The 19333-nt window shown below is 36.5% G+C and overlaps 1 protein-coding gene across 2 annotated transcripts in view; it reads left to right on the top strand.

The window, feature by feature from the left end:
- The first annotated feature begins 200 nt into the window (after nucleotides 1-200).
- The window catches only part of LOC5575992 (synaptotagmin-4), a 63273-nt gene continuing 44140 nt past the window's right edge, over nucleotides 201-19333 (top strand). For both annotated transcript variants that reach the window (XM_021849996.1, XM_021849997.1), the window contains exon 1: nucleotides 201-694. In XM_021849996.1, coding sequence (XP_021705688.1) covers nucleotides 655-694 — 40 coding nt within the window. In that variant the 5' untranslated portion in view covers nucleotides 201-654. The remainder of the gene's footprint in view (nucleotides 695-19333) is intronic.

Consider the following 19333-nt stretch of genomic DNA (forward strand, 5'->3'; position numbering starts at 1 on the left):
CAAATGTTATGTCTGACATTCGCGGAAAGCTCGCTCTGGGTTTGACACTTTTATTCTGCTACAATGTACAAGTGGGAGGTGGGCGACGCTTGCGCCGTTTCGTGCTATCGATTGTCGTCACATAAGCTCGCTCCGGTGTAAAGTTGAAGAGAGAGAGCTTTCCGCAGGAGGAGGCCAAAGGCATCTCGAATGTGATGATGAAAAGCTAAGCTCCATCATTCGGTATCGAACGGTATCAATGACCAGTTTGTTGCAGTGACGACGGTCGGGAGCAATACATTTCTCCATAGTTTGTTATCCGGTTGGTGTAACAGTGAGAAAAATCTGCTTTGCAGATTTATCTGAACGTGGATTGTTCGATTTCCACTTATTATCCGCGATACGGTTCTTTAATACTACGAAAAGTCGATACGCAATCAGTGAAGTGAAAATAAATTCGTTTCAATAACAAACGAAGAAAAGTCCCTGGAGGATAGTGCGAGTAGAATAGTTAATTACGACGGTCATAGGAAAAAGATATCGATTTGCTGATATAGTGTATGCAGAGCCAGTGTTAGAAAATCGAACTAGCAGTGCTGGGGATTACCATTGAGTGATCACATCGAAAGGAAATAATTCCACTCGACTGAGAGCCTTCGAGATAGAACCTGCAAGATGGGCGACCACGGCCCGGATATGAACACACTGGAAACTGGTAAAATAAGGCAAATTTAAGCTGATTGAAGAGACAACGGGTCAATCTTTGCATACATCAGGGCGCCGCAAAAATGCGATGCTTAATCAGCATCTGGTGGCAGCATTGGAACTAACTGGGCGGTTCAAGGTTTGTGAACGGAACAGCGATTGCCCGCAGGATATCCGTCAATCCGTCAGATTTGGTCCACAGAATATGGTTACATAAAATAAGTATACGGGTCGATGCTGCTGATGGAACAATTCGACCACCCACCGCTGGCAATGGCTGGTCCTTTTGTGGGCTGCAGCCACCCACCCTGAAGACCATTTTCCAGCACCACTCTCACCATGGTGTTGCGTCGAAGCTTTCGCTCTGCCTCTCCTCTCAATCCGACTTTTGCTTGATTGTCAGCTTGTTATTTTGAAACACAAATTATGTTTTTCTTTTCTTTTTCGTTCGATGTAAAATAACGTGGGAGTATCTAGGATGTGTTCTGATACGCAGTGATGATGTATATATGAATCCATATTCATTTACTCATACATTTTATGCATCTGACTTAAAATTCTCGTACAACCTACAACCTATGATTCCTTTGATTATTGTAATAAGGCAATCCTGGTATACTAATAATTGAAAAGTGTGATTACAATGTCATGGTGTCTGAAGCCGTTATTAACAAAAGAATGACCTCTAAATCAGCACATACCTTTCGATAGATAGGCATACTGTTATAGCATCTATTCAGTGATTTAAAAATGTTTAATTTTTAGTCATATTACTCGTATATTTTAATCATTGTTCAATTTATAAAGTGGACACCTTGTTTAATATCAATGTTTATGCTATACCTTTTTCGTGGTTGGTGACAAAATGCTGAAAGACAAAACGTCGAATACCAAATCGTCGAAAGAACAAAACGTAGAAGAGACAAAAGGTCGAAAGGAAAAAATTGGAACTATTTGAAAATTTTTAATGGTAAAAAATTGAAGCTACTGGTCTTCTTCTTCATTTCTGGCGTTACATCCGCACTGGGACAGAGCCTGCTTCTCAGTTTAGTGTTCTAATGAGCACTTCCACAGTTATTAACTGAGAGCTTACTATGCCAATGACCATTATTGCATGCGTATTAGAGTGGTTCAAAAAATCGTTTTTGCTCCACACCACTCATTCGATTCTAGATCAAATTCTGAGTGTCCTTCCAAAATTTGAGCTCATTTGGATGAAAACTGAGACTGCACAAGCCCTTTAAAGTTTATATGGGAATTACTATGGTAGAATCAAGCAATTCATTCAATCGGTCATAGTGTTTGCCCATGTGCTCTTTTGGATTAGAACTACGTTGATACTGTGAGATACAATAATCAGCTGCAACTTTACCGAAGACCGTTTTTAAATCGGACGCCCCAGTAATTAGTTATTGATTTTTGAATGAGTTGTAAAACTTTGGCTATAATTATTGGGCTGTTCTGCAGGCATCACTGGATATATGCAGTGAAACATAGTAGCCATGATTTGTGCGTGCTATCTTTCGCGCCAGGTTCAGCAATGTTGCCTGTAGTAAAATAAGCACTGCTGCTTAACGATAAACTTTGCATGTTTTTTGGCTTTGAAAACTTGAAATACCTCGCATGAATCAAGAAAATAGTGTTTTTTCCTCATCTTAAATATTTTCGATTTTTGAAGAAATAGGGGGGGGGGGGGGCATAAAGGAAAATTTATATTTGTATCACACTTATTGGGTGGTACGAATAAAAAGCGCATAGCTTTTGAGGCTCTCAATCATCATGTGTGATTTCTCAACAACTTCCTAAATTTCGATGATGGATATGGAGTTCTATGTGCTCTTGTGATATTCTCGTCACAGGAATTTTTTGAATTAAAAATCAGTTCTCACAACAGGGGATGAATTGAGGAACAATTTTTAGAACTCTGGAATTTCTAGAAATCACAAGGAATATTTTTTAAGAATTCCATTGCAAAATTCTTATGAGTCCAGTTTCAGCTACGTTTCTTATTAAAATCTTGTATTTCATTCGGTTCGGAAAAATCTTGTAATCAACTCTATCTAGCGGAAATTTTGAAATCCAGGCGTGGATTGTTGGGATTTTTAAAGGAATTATAGCGAATCCGGTAGTAACCCGACCAATGAATCATAACAAAAGTGTAGCACAATTATATCAAAATTTGCTATGTATAACAAATTTCGTTTAATTTTTGTTAGAATCACTTTAATTTGATGGAGGAAATTATAACTTGATTAAAACAAAATCAGTTATAATTAAAAAGTCTGTCTCAAAACTGTTGAATTCAAAATATAATTATAACACAATTTATTGTTAAGTGTAGAAGAAATTGTGTTATAATTTTTGATATTTTAACTACTAACCAGCCAAAATTATAACATATTATGTTACAAAAACGCGCTAACTGAGCAACACAACCTGTTATAACTCTGTTGTAGTTCACTGGTCGGGAATCGTTAAATTTAATGACGGTGCCCTTGGAAGACCAGGGCATCCATTACAATGATAATGAATCGTACCGCTGCCATAAAAAACCCATCGGAATTTAATAGATATTTACCAATATTCAAAAGGTTTATACTAGGAACTATTCTTTTTTTCTAAAATACCAATGGAACTGGAAATTAAAGGAGTTTCAAAGATTTTATAAGAATTCAATGATCGACAACAGAATACCGAAACTTCACAATTTGCATTAATCCCAACGAAATCTTATAGATTCTTACAGAAATACCGTTCCGAAGATACTCACAAAATACGAAAAGAGAAACAATTGGAATCTCATTGTTTCCAACCCAAGCTCCAACCAGATTTCAAATATTACCACAAGAATCTCAGAAGAGCTTCGAAAATTCCATAAGCATTGTAACAAATCTAGAATATCTACAGGATTCCTAAAATTCTTAGAGGTATTCCTAAATTAATTCCTTATTATGTGGGCTCCATGGCCGTGTGGTTAGCGGCCTCAGTCATTTAGGCGTATTGTGCCTTGAGGTGTGTGTTCGATTCCCGCTCCAGTCAGTGGAAACTTTTCGTAATACGAAATAATCATTGCTGGGAAATTCATTGTTGGGCTACTTGGTGTTTCATGCAGTGCTGGGAATGGTAATAATAGTAGGCTTGAATTTCCGCGAAAATCACGTCGCTCTCCTTTTCAAATACGTGAATCTCATCAAGTAGCCTATGTTGGGTGCGCGTATTTTCTAAATCAAATAGAACATTTTTCTACAGTAATTCTGGGTTGCCCTTAGCAACGGGTGTTTTGCTATTTTCAAGGCTTTTTGCCTACAGCAGCGATGGGCGTGAGTTTCACTGGCTTCGCTGACTGTGATTGGCTTTGCTTGGCTACTGTAGAGTGAATTTGAAGATTTTTCCCAACCCTGATTTGTTGCCTAATGTTAGTGTTGTACGTTGCCTAATGTTACTGATCGTTCAGTCTGTGCAGCCTCTGGCTGAAAACTGTATAAATTGTTTTTTTTTTTCTTTTATTATTGTAATGCCAGATCCCACACAAAAGTTCCAAATCCCTTCGCATTCGATTATCTTACCGAAAACATCATTTTTCTTCTAAATTATAATATCCTTAAGGAAATCTCGAAATACCGAAACTCATATCGTTTTCCCATGATTTTTACTCAAATGTAACTTATTCTTTTCGATTTCGCAATTTCAAAGCATGTATAGCAACCTCTGAGGCTAACTACCAGTAGCTTTGTAGTAATTGCTACCGTAATTTTTGGTGCAGTTGATCAGTGGGGAGAAGTTGATCGTTCCCGTACCCACATGAACTGTTAAGAGAGCTATGATCCGATTTCAATTATCACAATTCCTATGATGTAACATTACCTGATACTTGCTCTTGATGTTCCTAAATTCGGTTTGACAATCACGTTAATTATACTATAAAAAAAATAGATTTGTTTGAAATGTCTGATGGACTGTTGAAGGGTTCCTCTTCAAACAATAGACTATTGCCAAGGATATATAAAGATATCATCTAAATAAACTGTTTCATACATTCCAGGTATGTTCTGTGAACCCAGTTTTGAATTTGCATTTAGGATAGAAATTCATTTCCAGAGAAAAAAATGTTCTTTTTGTGAGCGAGTTGCTTATTTCAAAGAAAAATGCATACCTTTAGGCGTCTGATGCATTGTATTCTGTATTTCACAACATTTAATTCTAAAATTGAACTATTTGTCAACAAGTTGAAAGGTTTTTGAGGCTTGATTCAGATTCAGTGACCCCAAATTGAGTAAATAGCATATCACTTTATTTAAGGAACTCTATCGCAGTAATTGATCAACTTCACCCCGGAATCAAGAACTCCACTTTCTGATTTCAAAAAAATGTGTTTGTTATTCTTGTAATAATTCGTAAATTTTGTTTGTATAATCCGATTTACATCCAACCAGTACAGGTTTTAAAAATATTTGTATGATAATAAATGCATCCTACTACGAATTATAGAACAGAATCGCTCAAAAGTCAACTTCACCCCATTTTACGGTACCTAGAATCATGCCAACGCGTTGATTGCAGTACACACAAAATAATCTTAGAATTACACGCTACGTTATTCTAGCTTCAATCATGTAAAGCCATTAGTAATGTATTATTCAATGATAAATCCTACAAACATATCTATTAGACCCAACATTGCTAGCAAAATCTTAAAAATAGTACGCAAAACGTCTTCTCTCAAAGAATGTTGCAAGCGAAATCACACAGTTTACATGACTTTACGTTGAAAATTCAATCATAAATAATGCACATGGAATGACCGAGCCGTCGATCCATCCATGTGCATTATATTTGACAGATTTTTCAGCGTAGAATCATGTAAACCGAGCATTCTCGTTTGAAATTTCTCATGATTCTCATGATGCAAGAAAGTTTGCAATATTGGTGAAAGTTGGATACAAGATCGTGAAATGTTTCAGTTTCACTGAAGATTGCGAGCATTCCTGAATAGGCTAATATTTTCAAAGCTGAACGATCACTTCGACATCTGGTGGCTAGTAGGAGAACCGTCATAAAAGAGGTTGGGTTGAAAACGCACCGTGTGCAGCACAGGAAGGAGCACACATATTACACTTTTTCTCAGAATAGTTATGTTGTAGAAGAATCGTCTAAGACGATCAGAGAGTATTGAAAAACATGATAAACTTTTTTTTCCTTCCAAAATGTACAGATCCGGTCAGTGCTCATGTACGATTTGTGGGATAAAATTGGAAAATTGGTGTTTGGCTACATAGGTTATAAACTTCCGGATTCTTTGTTTGTGGCTAAATTTGTTGTGAAATCATGCGTATCGCAAGAATAAAGGGTCAAAATGATTATGCCAATGGAAAACAATTTAATAATTAATTGATTATGAGCTATTTTTTGGGTCAAAAAATTGAATTTTGGACGTAAACAAACATTTTCAATGACATTTCTCTCCTTCTTACCTAGCGACCTCTATGCTGGTGGCGCATTAAATTTGCCTATGAAATGAGGCAGTTTACATGTAGATTTAAGATTTTTTTTGCTGTGTATGTTCGAAAGGTTTAGTAAAGTAAAATGGCGCAAACATGTTCCACTCGTGTTCCACATGTAGCATTTACTACAGAGAACATCGTTAACTGAACTTTACTACATTTTATGCATACCGCCCATTGTTATTTGTCCATTACGTCCATAAAATTGATTTCTCAAAAAAAAAAAAATCAATGAAAGGATTTCATTTATTAACATGGGGAACCCTTTACCATAACTAGATTTGAACGTTTTCGTACTTCATTTATATATTCCTTTAACTATACGGGTGATAATGGTACAATGATATGTATTAAAAGTAGTATAGTATGTACAGTATGGCCCATAAAAAAAATGCGAAAATCGTTCTATCATGTTTAATGATAGTTTTTATGTGGAAAATGAAAACGAAACAATTATTATGTGTGTTGGTCAATCTGTAATGACTCAGTTTTTTGCTTCTCCCTTACTATAGAGGAATTGGAAGCACCCCTTTAAATGTTTTGTGATGAAAGCTTTTGAAACGTCATCGAAGGCGTAAGATTCATTCTCGAACATTCACCCACATCAAATAACAAATTGAATTCATACTTGGAGCGCTGGAGACTTTACATATTTTAGAATTAATGGCTCATTCATGAGAGCCGTGGTCAAACATTCATATAAGTGTGATAGGCGGCTCTGTTTTGCTCAAAACCTTTGAGCTAGTCTTGATCTTAGTTGTTTCTCACCGAAAGAACAAACTTTCTCTTCAAAAAACTCTTGTATATCTATGTTCTAACTTTATGTTAAACTCTAACAAAATTATGGCACATCATACTCTTAAGACGCAAATACTCCCAAAACTATGACCATGGCAAAATGTTTTATTTTAATCGAAAGACCTCCTCCATCTTTTGATACCAAACAAACCAATATTTCTTACAATTAAGTATGACTTTCACGATATACGAATGCAAAAATGGTCCTTTGGGGAAGAAAGCTCTTAGTTTATAACTGTGGAAGTGCTCATAAGAACACTAAGCTGAGAAGCAGACTCTGTCCCAGTTGGGACAGATAAAAATGAAGGAGATCATCATGTTGATGTACATAATTGCAATTGTTAAATGTGTGTACCAAACGATTTACCTCATCCCATGACACAGAAGTTCTGTAGCGCTAGACAAAATTGACCGATGCGTGGGTGTTATGCAATTGACATGGAGAATATTTCGGTTCCATCCGAATCGTTCAGGTCGATGCTCTGTGAATGTTTCTCTTTGTCAAAACACCCTTCAAGTGTCTGCGTAAGTCATTCGTTATATGGGAGTCCACCTACAGCTTTTACTAAGAACGATTCACAGTAGTGGCATCGTTTCATAAATGTTTTCCATTCATGAGTAACAAACAAACGTCTTAGTTTTCTGAAAACGTTGGTAAACTTCTGTCTGCTCATTATTGACGGTTGTTTATGTGAATTAATAAGTGGACAATTTCATCACAAAGTTTTGTATTGAGGCATTTTTTTCCATAGAAAGTGCCACACCGAATAGAGTTTGCATTTTACGTTTTTAGTTCAAACTGGCTTTGTTTGAAGCTTGGATCTTGGCTTTTTATGCTCCGATTTTTATTGCTTAGTTTTATATTTTATTGCTTTATTGCGATAGTTTTCATACAAAGATTTTAAGCTGTACATAATCTCTTATATTGACAAATATGGTAGAATTTAAAATTGAAAATGTTCCTCAATAAAGCAATAGGGTGAGTCGCCAAATGTTGAACACTTCATAAGAAATGCACGAACTGTTCAACATTTGGTTAGAAATAAGACCGTTTAACAATTGTAGAAAAACTCCTTACACTTCCGCAAAGTTGTAAACTAAACAAAATTGTTGTTCTAAATTTTCTCAGTAAAGATTTGTTTCAAAACATTTATTTTTTTTATTTAGAATTTTCTGCTGCTCCAATATGTATTAAGGGATATCGACATCCAGTGGAGTAGCCAATGCGTACAGTATACTGTTAGGTCTAGTTGGCCTTTCAAAACGTTCATGTTCTGATTTCTCGAAAGGTTTTTAATTAACCTGAAATTTATGATTTGACAGATAACTTTTAATTTTTAGTTAAATACATGTTGTAAAATTATATCATTTTTTTAATTACAATCTAAATTCCATGCTAAACAATCCTGTATACTTTACTATGTATGGAAGAGCAAGACCATACAATAAGAGCCAAGATTTGTTGGAACGAATTAAATTCGTTACACAAAATAATTGATTAGGAGTCGAATGCTCTGCTCATGTCAGAATCGAATTTTAGTCAATGTTTTTCAATTCAGATAAACTTTTTTGTATCTTCCATATAATGTTTATAGCAGGTTTACGAGCAGGTTTAAATCGCCTTTTCTCAGCGTTTCAAGACAGATAAAGATTTTGAAATCATCGTCTGTCCCGAATTCACCAAAAACAATTCCAGAGGGACATCAAATATTCTTATCACCGCATTAAAATAGATAGAACAACTTTGACCGAGCAGCTCAATTATTCAACACTTTTTTTCCACAGCAAACCCATGCATATGCAAAACTAAACGAAAAATCTTGCACAACGAAACAAAAAGAGCGGCACCCACTTCACCTACAGCAGCGACGGGGTATCCTCGCACAGCCAATTTATGCATTTTGCCATGTTTGCGACTACATGGCGTCTAGCAAGCTGTTATTTGCTGTTGCCTTCCACCCGACAGAATTTGCTATGGCATATTGATTTGTAATTCTTGTTCGCAAACATGCTGATATAGATCAGTATCCTGGCTAGAGCGTTCGATAAGGGTGCTTTCCGGTAATCTGGTAGAGTCAGCGAAGTTGTCAGACGGAAAACTTCTCATATTATTCGGAAGCTGTGGCGATGTTGTATGAGTGGCACATTCAATGTCAATGGTGTAACAAACAGAATCATTTCCCAACGGACGAAATCAATGGTGAGCATTGGTTTCTGTTAGTGCACAATGAAGCTACAAGCTTGAAAATGGACAAAAAAAACAGTAGTAAAGTTTCACGGAGACACCATACGTTTGAGGAGAATATCCTTAAGTCTAAAGTTCAAACACAAAGATAATTTTTGATTTATCTTTCAAACAGCGTATAAAGATTTGCATATCTTAAAATAACTCTAACCTTGGCAATCTCTATCAATGAATTTTCAAAAAAAAAAAAAAAAAAACTTTCACTGATTTTCTAGGAATATCTTAAAGGAGTTTTCACTATGAAATTATGTACAAATAAAAACCTACCAGAGTAAGCAATTTTTTCGATTATTGGCCACCTGATCACCCATAGTGGACGTTAGGGAACAAAAGCCAAGGCAACAGCATGGAGGCCCATCCCCTGCGTCACCAATAGTCCAGTCGCCCGCATACTTCCTCACTCCACATATTATGAAAGAGGCTTCTGCAGATGAAAGCTTACTTGTTACGAGCACGCTCTTTTTCGCAATGAGATTTGCACCGATGTGTGGTATGGAACGGTATAGCGTCCTTGAATGAAGTTTCGACCAAGACCTCTGTCGGATTGGAGTGTTCCGTAACGTTCAAGGACGACATGTCAATAACTGACGAACTGTTAGGTGTTGGGTTTGTACTATAGTGTACTACTATGCGATGTTCAATTTAAGCAAGACAATACATGTACCAAAGGTATTTCAGTGATTTAAAAATGAATAATGTATTTAAAAAAGTAATAGCAGCATTCATTTATTACAAGCCGCTTATATCGAAAATTTTGGCCAAACTCGTACAACTTTTGATAACGAAGTCTACTTTGTAGATTTATTCTAGGCATCTATCCAAAGTCTTAGGTTGTCAGCACGTGTGAAGCTAGGTTTAAAACTTAATATTTAAGAATATTTTTCTCTTGCATCTACCATATAAAACACGATTAAGAAGAATCGGAATTTTTTACTAAACTTAATATTTTTTTTTAACACATTAACATTAGTTTGGAAACATGTTTCAAAAACCGGCTCTCATCTACTACTCTTGGTCGTATTAATAATTGAATCGTTTTTCACACAAATCGGTAATTATCACAATCTCAATCAATCACACTACCAAACTACAATTCCTTCCACCAGCTGACGATACATTTTCCGCCTAGAGTGATTCATCGGAAAACCCTTCCAGCAAACGTTTCCTTCGTTCTGACAGTTGCCGAGCGGCACGGGACAGGTTGTCGCCACCAAACGCGGAAGTGAGAGTCGCGTGAGTTGGTAAACAATTAGGTATGCCGCCGCTCTAACCTGGTCTAGTCTACAACATTTATCACACCCACCTTTCCGCTCTACCCCATGCTCGTTGCTTTGAATTATTGGAGCCATGGTGGCTCCACAAAATTATCCACCACCGGCACGAGTTGAGTCAGTTGTTCGGTGCATCGGTCGGTACCCGATAAGAAGTGTGTAACACCATTAGAACAGATTAAGTATATCATCAATTCTCGAAGACTTATTGAAACAGACTCAAGTCAGAATAGTTAACAAACTTACTTTATCAATCCTACGTGTTTCGTAGACGAAATTCTACTCGCTCTAAACCAACTCGATTTTTCACTTTTGGAACGTTTAATTTCCGGATTTACAAAACGACGAAAGTAAGATACTCCCCTAACCGCTACTTTCGTCGCTCCGTCGATACCTAACCGCTACTTTCGTCGCTCCGTTGTATGGGAGACAACATGACTTAACCACGAATCAAATCAAAACACTACTTGAGTCGATTTTACACTGGTACAAAAACGTCGTAAGTAAAAAATGTTAAAAAGGGGATTCATTTTAAAACAGTTTTAGAAGAAAGGTTGTGATTCTTCTTGATTGATTTTCTCAAAACCGTATGAAACTTACTTACGTCGATTTGAAAAAGTAATCGAGAATTGCAAATATTGTAAATTTTACACCCTGGACGCGACGATTTGTAATCGTCGCCGGCGAAATCGTCGCCAGCCAAGCAACCGCTGTGAATTTGACGTTATCTTAGCAACACAATGGCAAATCATCTCCTTTGATATATTTTCTGGAATTTGACGTTTCACCAGTCTTGCCAACACAAATGCACCTCACCTCCTTTGATTGGTTGGTTGACGACGATTTTCAGTCTGTTCGAAAGTTGGCGGCGCGTTTTGTTGTGAATGAAACAGACAACAGTATCAACAATTGTCAAGTTATGATATTTTTGCAATTTCTCAACGTAATAGGCTGTTTTTCATCACGCCAATCGGTCATGAAACGGCCTACTTTCCTGCACTGAAGTATGCAGTGCGGGAATAGTCATTACGCATTTGAAACCAGTGCTGTAATGATTCATTATGCAACGCTTTCTCATTACGCAATAGTTTCTTAATGAATCATAACACAACCATATTTTAAGAAATTTTAAAATAATGTTGAATGCATTCCGATATGATTTCTGATACCCTCTAGTGGTTTTCTACGAAATAGTAAAAAATGTTGTACGTAACTCGTTGCAGAACTCGATTTTTACAGCACTCGTCGTAATTATAATTTACGACTCGTGCTGTAAAACTCATCATTCTGCAACTTGTTCCGTAAACTACTATTTATATTTGTCAAAGTTATTAGGGGGATTCACTTAATAGCGTAAACCTCTGCGTAAATGGATTATTTAAAATACTTCATATCATTGCGTAAAATGACAATGAAACATTTTGGAGCGTTTAAAATCCGCGGATTATCAATCTAAGAATGCTTTGGTACCCATGAAAATTGACAATAGGCTAAGGGGTCATGCACAAATTACGTCACGCTCCAAGGGGGGGGAGGGGGTCGAGCCAAGTGTGACAAGCCTTACACAATTTTCAGAGGACTCATACAAAAAGTGTGACAAAGGGGGGGGAGGGGGTCGAAAAAGTTGAAATTTAGCGTGATATAATTTGTGTACTATCCCTAATTATAAACAAGCGTTTTGCCGTTTTGTTTTCTCAGAATGTTTACGTTGAGAGCTAGAGAAAACAGCAATTATAAAACAGAAAAATAAAGTTAAAATACTAGATGCTGAACAAGAGTAACCTGCAAACTTCAACTGGCCAACGACTATAATTTCAGTGAATATAAGCTTAGGGTTCATTCAAATATTACGTAACGCAAAATTTGGCAGTTTTAGACCCCCTCCCTCCCCCACGTAACAGCTTTTGTATGGAAAATTTTAAATTTTTGTACGGACCGTAACACTATGTGATACCCCCTCCCTCCCCCTGTTGCGTTACGTAATATTTGAACGATCCCTTACAGGGGAAGTTGGCATGTGATGATTGTTATCGGTCTTAATTGGCGTGAATTCCATCAACGCGATAATATGAAGCGTCCGTCCTCATTCGTAATGCTTATGGTATGGAAATTCGAGTGTCATTGACAGGAATGTTAAAATTTAAAACTGGGAGGAACCAACACATTTGTCGATGAAAGATATAAAATTAATTTCAGTAATGACCAAAATTGCACAGACTGGGGTAGAATCTGAAAATAGTCCATACAATGCATGTGTTTTCTTTTTGCTACAGATTACACAATTTTGTCCAAAACCAACAGAAGCAGCTGATGGAACGATCGGAAGAGCTCGTGTAAGACACTGTTGTATTATAACTTAGCCGGAGCTCGTAATATAGCTCTTAATATTTGTGCGATAATATTACGAGCTAAGTTATAATATAACAGTGTCTTACACGACCGGACAAAATTGTGCAATCTGTAGCAAAACGAAAGCACATGCATTGTATGGACTATTTTCAAATTTGACAACAAGCATTATAATTGTTTCCGTTGGTAATTTAAAATTTGTGTGACGTTAGATGACTTGGCATTGCTAATTCAAATTTGAATCAATTCTACAACGAACAGTTTTCAGCACAAACCACAAATCGCAATGAATGACGGACGTTTATTACCGATCACTAGATTATTATTCTCTCATATGACATCAAAATAGAGAAAGAGGTAACCAGAAACACGTTTCTAGGGTGACTAGATGTTCAAATTAAAAATGAACCCCGATGGTTTACATGAGGTACCGTTCAAATTAGCGGGGGTGCACGGTACCCTTATTGAAAAGTTAGTTATAATTATAAAAATATCCGTCGTTGGGGTAAAATTGGGCCAACAATATTTATCTCATGAAAGATTTTCAAACAACTTTCATATTTTGACTTGAAATGTTCTTTAAAATATGAGAATAAGTAAGGAATTTTCAAAAACGTGACCAAATATTTGAAATGATGAAAAGCTGGGTTTGAAATAGCACTCGTTTTAATCATTCCAAGACTGCGTAGCCGTAAATTCCACAATTAAAAGATACAGTCGATTCCTCGACAAAATTAAATTAAACTAGTAGTTTGAGACATCTATTTTTTTTTATAATACCTGTTGATTATTACAAGGTACACTTTGTTAAAAAATAATTTCAATATTCCATAAGGTATTTAAGATTATGCTCTGGCCCGTTGTCACCCCTTAGACCTCATGCTACCTTGAGTTCTCATAACCAGTGCTGGGAATGGTAATAGCAGTAGGCTTGAATTTTCGCGAAAATCACGTGGCTCTCCCAGTACAGTAGTTCGAAAACGTGAATCTCATCAAGTAGCCTATGTTGGGTGCACGAATTTTCTAAACCATGAGTGTCATTGAAGGCTCTAAATGCGGGAAATGCAGCGGGAAATAGAACATTTTTCTACAGTAATTCTGGGTTGCCCTTAGCAACGGGTGTTTTGCTATTTTCAAGGCTTTTGCCTACAGCAGCGATGGGCGTGAGTTTCACTGGCTTCGCTGACTGTGATTGGCTTTGCTTGGCTACTGTAGAGTGAATTTCAAGATTTTTCCCAACCCTGCTCATAACTCATGATTGAATTTTTTCATATAGGGTAAGTGTACCAGTTATGGACATAGTGGTTCCCTATTTCGCCATACGCGATTACTTGAATGTCTTCACATTTTGAAAAGTTTTGTGTGTTGTGGTAGTAAGATTTAAGATAGATGTCAAAACATTCAAAAAGATTAAAAATGTGAAAGTTATCAAAATTTCACATATGTCCAAATAGGGAAGCACTATGACCATAACTGGTACACTTTCCCTATGAGTTATCAATCACGAAACTCAGCAACCGGAAAACCATTAAGTTGGTTCATCTGTTTGATCTATTGTCTTGTAGCTACACAGATTATTCACACCAAATAACGATTTGTTGTTAGTCTTGTAGAACTATGTTTTTTTTTCTAATACAAATATCAACAGTCGGTTTCATGAGTTTTTGACGTTCTTCATGTTTGAATCATCGTTGACAGCATGAGTGTGATTGAGTGATTATGCACGAAAAACTCAAACATGTGACTTTCGAAGCAGATCTCTTTTGAGTTTGCTCTCGTGGGAGAGCTCATTGAGAGAGATTTGAGTTCACGTCAGTCAACATTGAGTAAGAGTTAATAAAACAAAAATAGAGAAAAGTGAGCTTATTTAATTGTGCGTGTTCTGCACAGGTTGTTGAATGAGGTGAATGAGGAACGCTGATTCTTGGCTCTCTAACCACGCCAAACCTCAAATTTTCTAGAGCACAAATCTAGCGAACCGAACATCCATTTGAGCTGAAAACATAATCGATTGATCACACCCTGCTAGTGACCAATCGATTAAGTTTTCAGCCAAAAAGGATGTTTGGTTGTCCAGATTTGTGTTCTTGAATATTTGAGGTTTGGCTTCGATTCATCTTTACGTTAAGCGAATAAAATACGACAAACTTCAGTGAGCTGGTCGTTTAGTGCGCATGCCGTAATAAAAAGTTGCATCAATCAGGCGGAGGTCAGCGGAAGACACCCGCATAAGTTCATTCTGATATTGTCGTGAGCGTACTAGAGCTACAAAGCCATGCCAGAACTGAAACAAACGTTTAATACTTGCTCTTATCGACTATAACAGTAATCACATAACTTATATTAACATTTTTGTGCTTTATTTATTCTAAGATCCTTTTTTTTTCAAAAATAACAACATTTTTTTTTGTAAATTTATTTGTTTTACCTTTCAATTGGTTTAACGTAGGAAACAACAATTAATTAAACCTACACCAGTAAAACATGAAGAAAAACATGCTTAAGCTACTTCGGAACGTTAAATCAGTTGATTTTTTTTTTGTTTAATACCCAGACAACCAGAAATAACATGAAAGTCCACGTAGAAACTCGTTCATTCATACAAACTATATCGAAACCACACAACTCAATGGATGAAATCGTCAGATTGATGAGTATTCTCGCATATAACGCTTCTTTTCTGAGTTCATTTGTACATTTTGTTTCGTCCCGTACACACGTACAAAGTAAGTCGAATTAATCCGTAGCAGCTGTCAAATCAACATTTGTTATCATAAGTTAAGTCGCATGATATCACAGGTTAGTTTGGTAGAAAATTTACACTCTCGCATTGTATGCTATTATTCATCACATAATATATGCACGTATATCGCCTCCAGTTTTGTTCGTAGAAGGCCTTTTTTGCGACATCTTATAAGTAAAATTTTGCACATACAAAGGCTCCAGGTAATTTCATAATACCATGACCCCACAGTTATGGATCAAATAGTGTGGAGTCCAACCTATAAAATTCAATTAAACGACATGGAAAACGTAAAATTTTAATTGAAAAGCACGAATTGAATCGTTTCAAATTGGAACTTCGATTAGTAAACTGTTTTGAATGTGATATTTACATAGGATTACTTAAAAATTAAAAATTGCATCGGTTTCTGAAAACCATATTATGGATCAATTTTCATATTATGGATCAAATTGTGACATATTACGGATCAGTGCGCAAAATCAAGAGATTTTAAACTCAATGCATCTGTATTGCATGATTTGGTGAAAGTTAACAATGTGTCACATATTACTGCAAAAAATTGCATTGTTAGAGCTGGAAACAAGGGTAAAATGTCATTTTTTGTGATATACTGCATTGTAGTAACTGAGGCATGAACTGTTTTCGCTCCACACCAAGTTTTCCACCCATTTTTGTCTGCTAAAAATGAAATTTACCAACCTTGATGTTGTATTAGTTTAATCCTTAGTGCTTTTGTCTGAAAATGTTGAATCCAATGCTTAAAATTGTAGAAATCTACATTCTTTGGTAGTGATCCATAATCGTGGTAAACAATCATTTCCTGCTCCATATTATGGATCACTAGTTAGAAGTGCTAATATTCGGTATTTAGAATCAACAATCAAGAAAACTGTTTTCTGAAGATGAATTCACACTAAATCAAAGCGATCGAGCATGTTTTATACTATAACATATGAATTTTACCACCAGTGGGAGCTTATGAATGCTGACGGCACTTCTTACAGAAAACGACCATATAATGATAGCTGTGTGGTACCAACTAAACATTTGTCAAATACACCGTTATTAAGCGGTTGAAAGTTGTGCTTAACTTTACAAATGCTAGGAGACAAATCGTATAACATGGGAAAAATATGTTTTACGTCAACGTTTATGTTTTGAGCGAGTTATCCGATGTTGAACGCTAAAGTGATCCGTCACTGTGAGTGATCCGTAACTGTGTGGGCATGGTACGTACATTTTGGTTTTGTGGGTAACGGTCTGTCGGGGCACCGTGTTCAAGCGACCACTATCGTTTTCTTGGTCAGTGGACAGTTACTCCAGTCGAGTCACTCTGATCGACTCGACTTATATCATAGACCCATAGGTCAAGATGTACATAGTTGAGAGTAAGGGGCATATTTTACAAATCGAGCAAATTCATGTGACTTGTCTGAAATCACTGCCGATCGAAGTCATGCTGATTTCAGAAATTCACGGTCAACATTAATGGTAATCCTGTCACATAGAGTGACAACTTAGCATAAGCATAGATGAGCGTACAATTTGTAGTTGCTACTCCGTGATTGACTAGAATAATCGAAGAAGCATTTGCAGCATGAAATTTTGATTCTTTATGTTGCAATTTCTTTTTCAGGGTACGTCCGTAAAGTACGTCTCGCAAAATGTTGCCATATTCATCCTCCTCAATTTTACTCTATATCACACTTTTTGATTGGATTTCAATTTTTTATGGGTAGTCACCTTTTCTTGTAACCCCCTCCTTCCTCTTCTGTACGGGACGTAATTTATGAATTACCCTTCACCTGCAGTTTTTTCAACTTGTTTACATTGTTATCAAAATATGTTTGATTATTCTCGAAAATAAACTTATAGAACAACTAGATATGGACGACACACTTTCAAGATTTTGTTTGGATCCCCACCATAGACTTGAAATTTTTTGGTGAAATAAGTTTAATATATGGGAATACGACTATGAATAACAAAAACGGAGCTGAATTTCAATTGTGAGATGAGGTTAAACAGTAAAAAATCTAGCTTGGTTCTCTTTTGCACCACAAATCGCCAAATCACTAGGCACATATGAACATGAGACAAGCCACTGGTGTAGTTCTTATCATACCACTTGGTATATGACATTATTCACTAGTTATTTAGCAAGAGGGGTTTCAAAAATATCAAAGTGGTCATCAACTTCCCGTTATCCCCTACATGTTTTGTTATTTTAACATCTTACCGGTCAATTTCTTCAAACATGCTCTTATGAAGTTCATTGAAAGAAATATTACAGGTTGTTATGATATTGTTCGACACTTTTGATCGGGTACCAACTGCACGGTGAAAAATCGTTCTCTCGGGCTGACCTGGTACCACAAATTACCACGACGGACGCCACCCGGCAAATGGGTACTTCTGTTGCGTGCATAAAGGTGATTCGGATAAATGGAAGCAAATGGGAGGAAAAATGATACTGTTTTCCTGCGGGAACCGACAATTGTATACGTTTTCGCTGGGCAAACTGGAGCCATTCCAGGATGTGCAATTTTTAGTTGGTGATAAGCACTATACGGAATTAGGGAAATGAGTCACGTGGCGCCTCATAAATTCAAGATGATTACTCTCTCACCAACGGAGTTTAGTTCAAGTTTCCAAGCGAACATTTGCTCCGGGAGTTCTTCTGAATAGCTCAAATTTCCTGGTGTAGCTCAGTCTGCAGCATTTCTACGGAGGCTCATATATTTGCCTTTATGGTCGCTATAAATCTCCCAACAGCGTGGTTTTATCTTTATTGAGCATGGCACAACATTGCTACTGTTTCAGAAACTCATAGTAGAACAACAGAATGGTGGTCGTCCAGTGAATATTGAGTGAAACAGTAGCAGAAGTATGTAAGCTTATTATTGCTGGCAGTCACATGATCTGGGAAGAAAAAGTTTATAACGAGTTTCCAGCCGTGATTACAGCAGCTATAAATAGATCTCTAATATAATTTCAGATTTCATCTGTTGAATTATTGGTCCGATAAACTGTTGCTAAACGTGGCAAACATGAAATGAGGGCTTATTTGGGAATCCATGCTTTTTCAAGTTTGAAATCAGTTCGATCCTTTAGACATATTTATCGAGCAAGTAATCGAGGAAGCAAAGGGAGTCGCCAATATGTGCTCAGTATTTCAGAATTTGTTGGGTTTGGGTAGGAGATTTTGAACTCCGTTAATGGAATCAAGGTATGCTTTCAAAGAAAAGAGGCTGCCACGTTTTGTCTAAAATCCTTAAAAATCGCGAATTTCTTCTGAAGAAGAGGCACAATAGTTTCCTTATGACGACAAAACTGAACGTATATTGAAGGTCGTCTTGAAATGTCTCTCGAGTGGCTATAAATCACCTGAAGAGATCAAAAATTGAATAAATATTTTTATTGGATTTTACCCATTCCATGTAATCAAAATGAATAAAAGAATCCAATCTGACAATCTTCGAAAAAAAAAATTGCTCAAAAAATTTATATAGCCACTTTTACAAAAGTAATTTCAATAATTAATAATCAAAATTGTGTCGGGGACGATTGTGCCAAACATTGACGCATGAATGTCAAATGCATGATTTGTACAGGATCTGTGTCTTGTGAATGAAGACAACAAAAAGTTTGTGGGTGCGAAAATTTCATTTGCAGAAAGTTCTTTCATTTACTCAAATTTGTTTTTCCTTCCAGTGGACACAAGCACGTATTTTTCTTA

This window comes from Aedes aegypti, chromosome 3 (assembly GCF_002204515.2).
Source record: "Aedes aegypti strain LVP_AGWG chromosome 3, AaegL5.0 Primary Assembly, whole genome shotgun sequence".
NCBI classification, from domain to species: domain Eukaryota; kingdom Metazoa; phylum Arthropoda; class Insecta; order Diptera; family Culicidae; genus Aedes; species Aedes aegypti.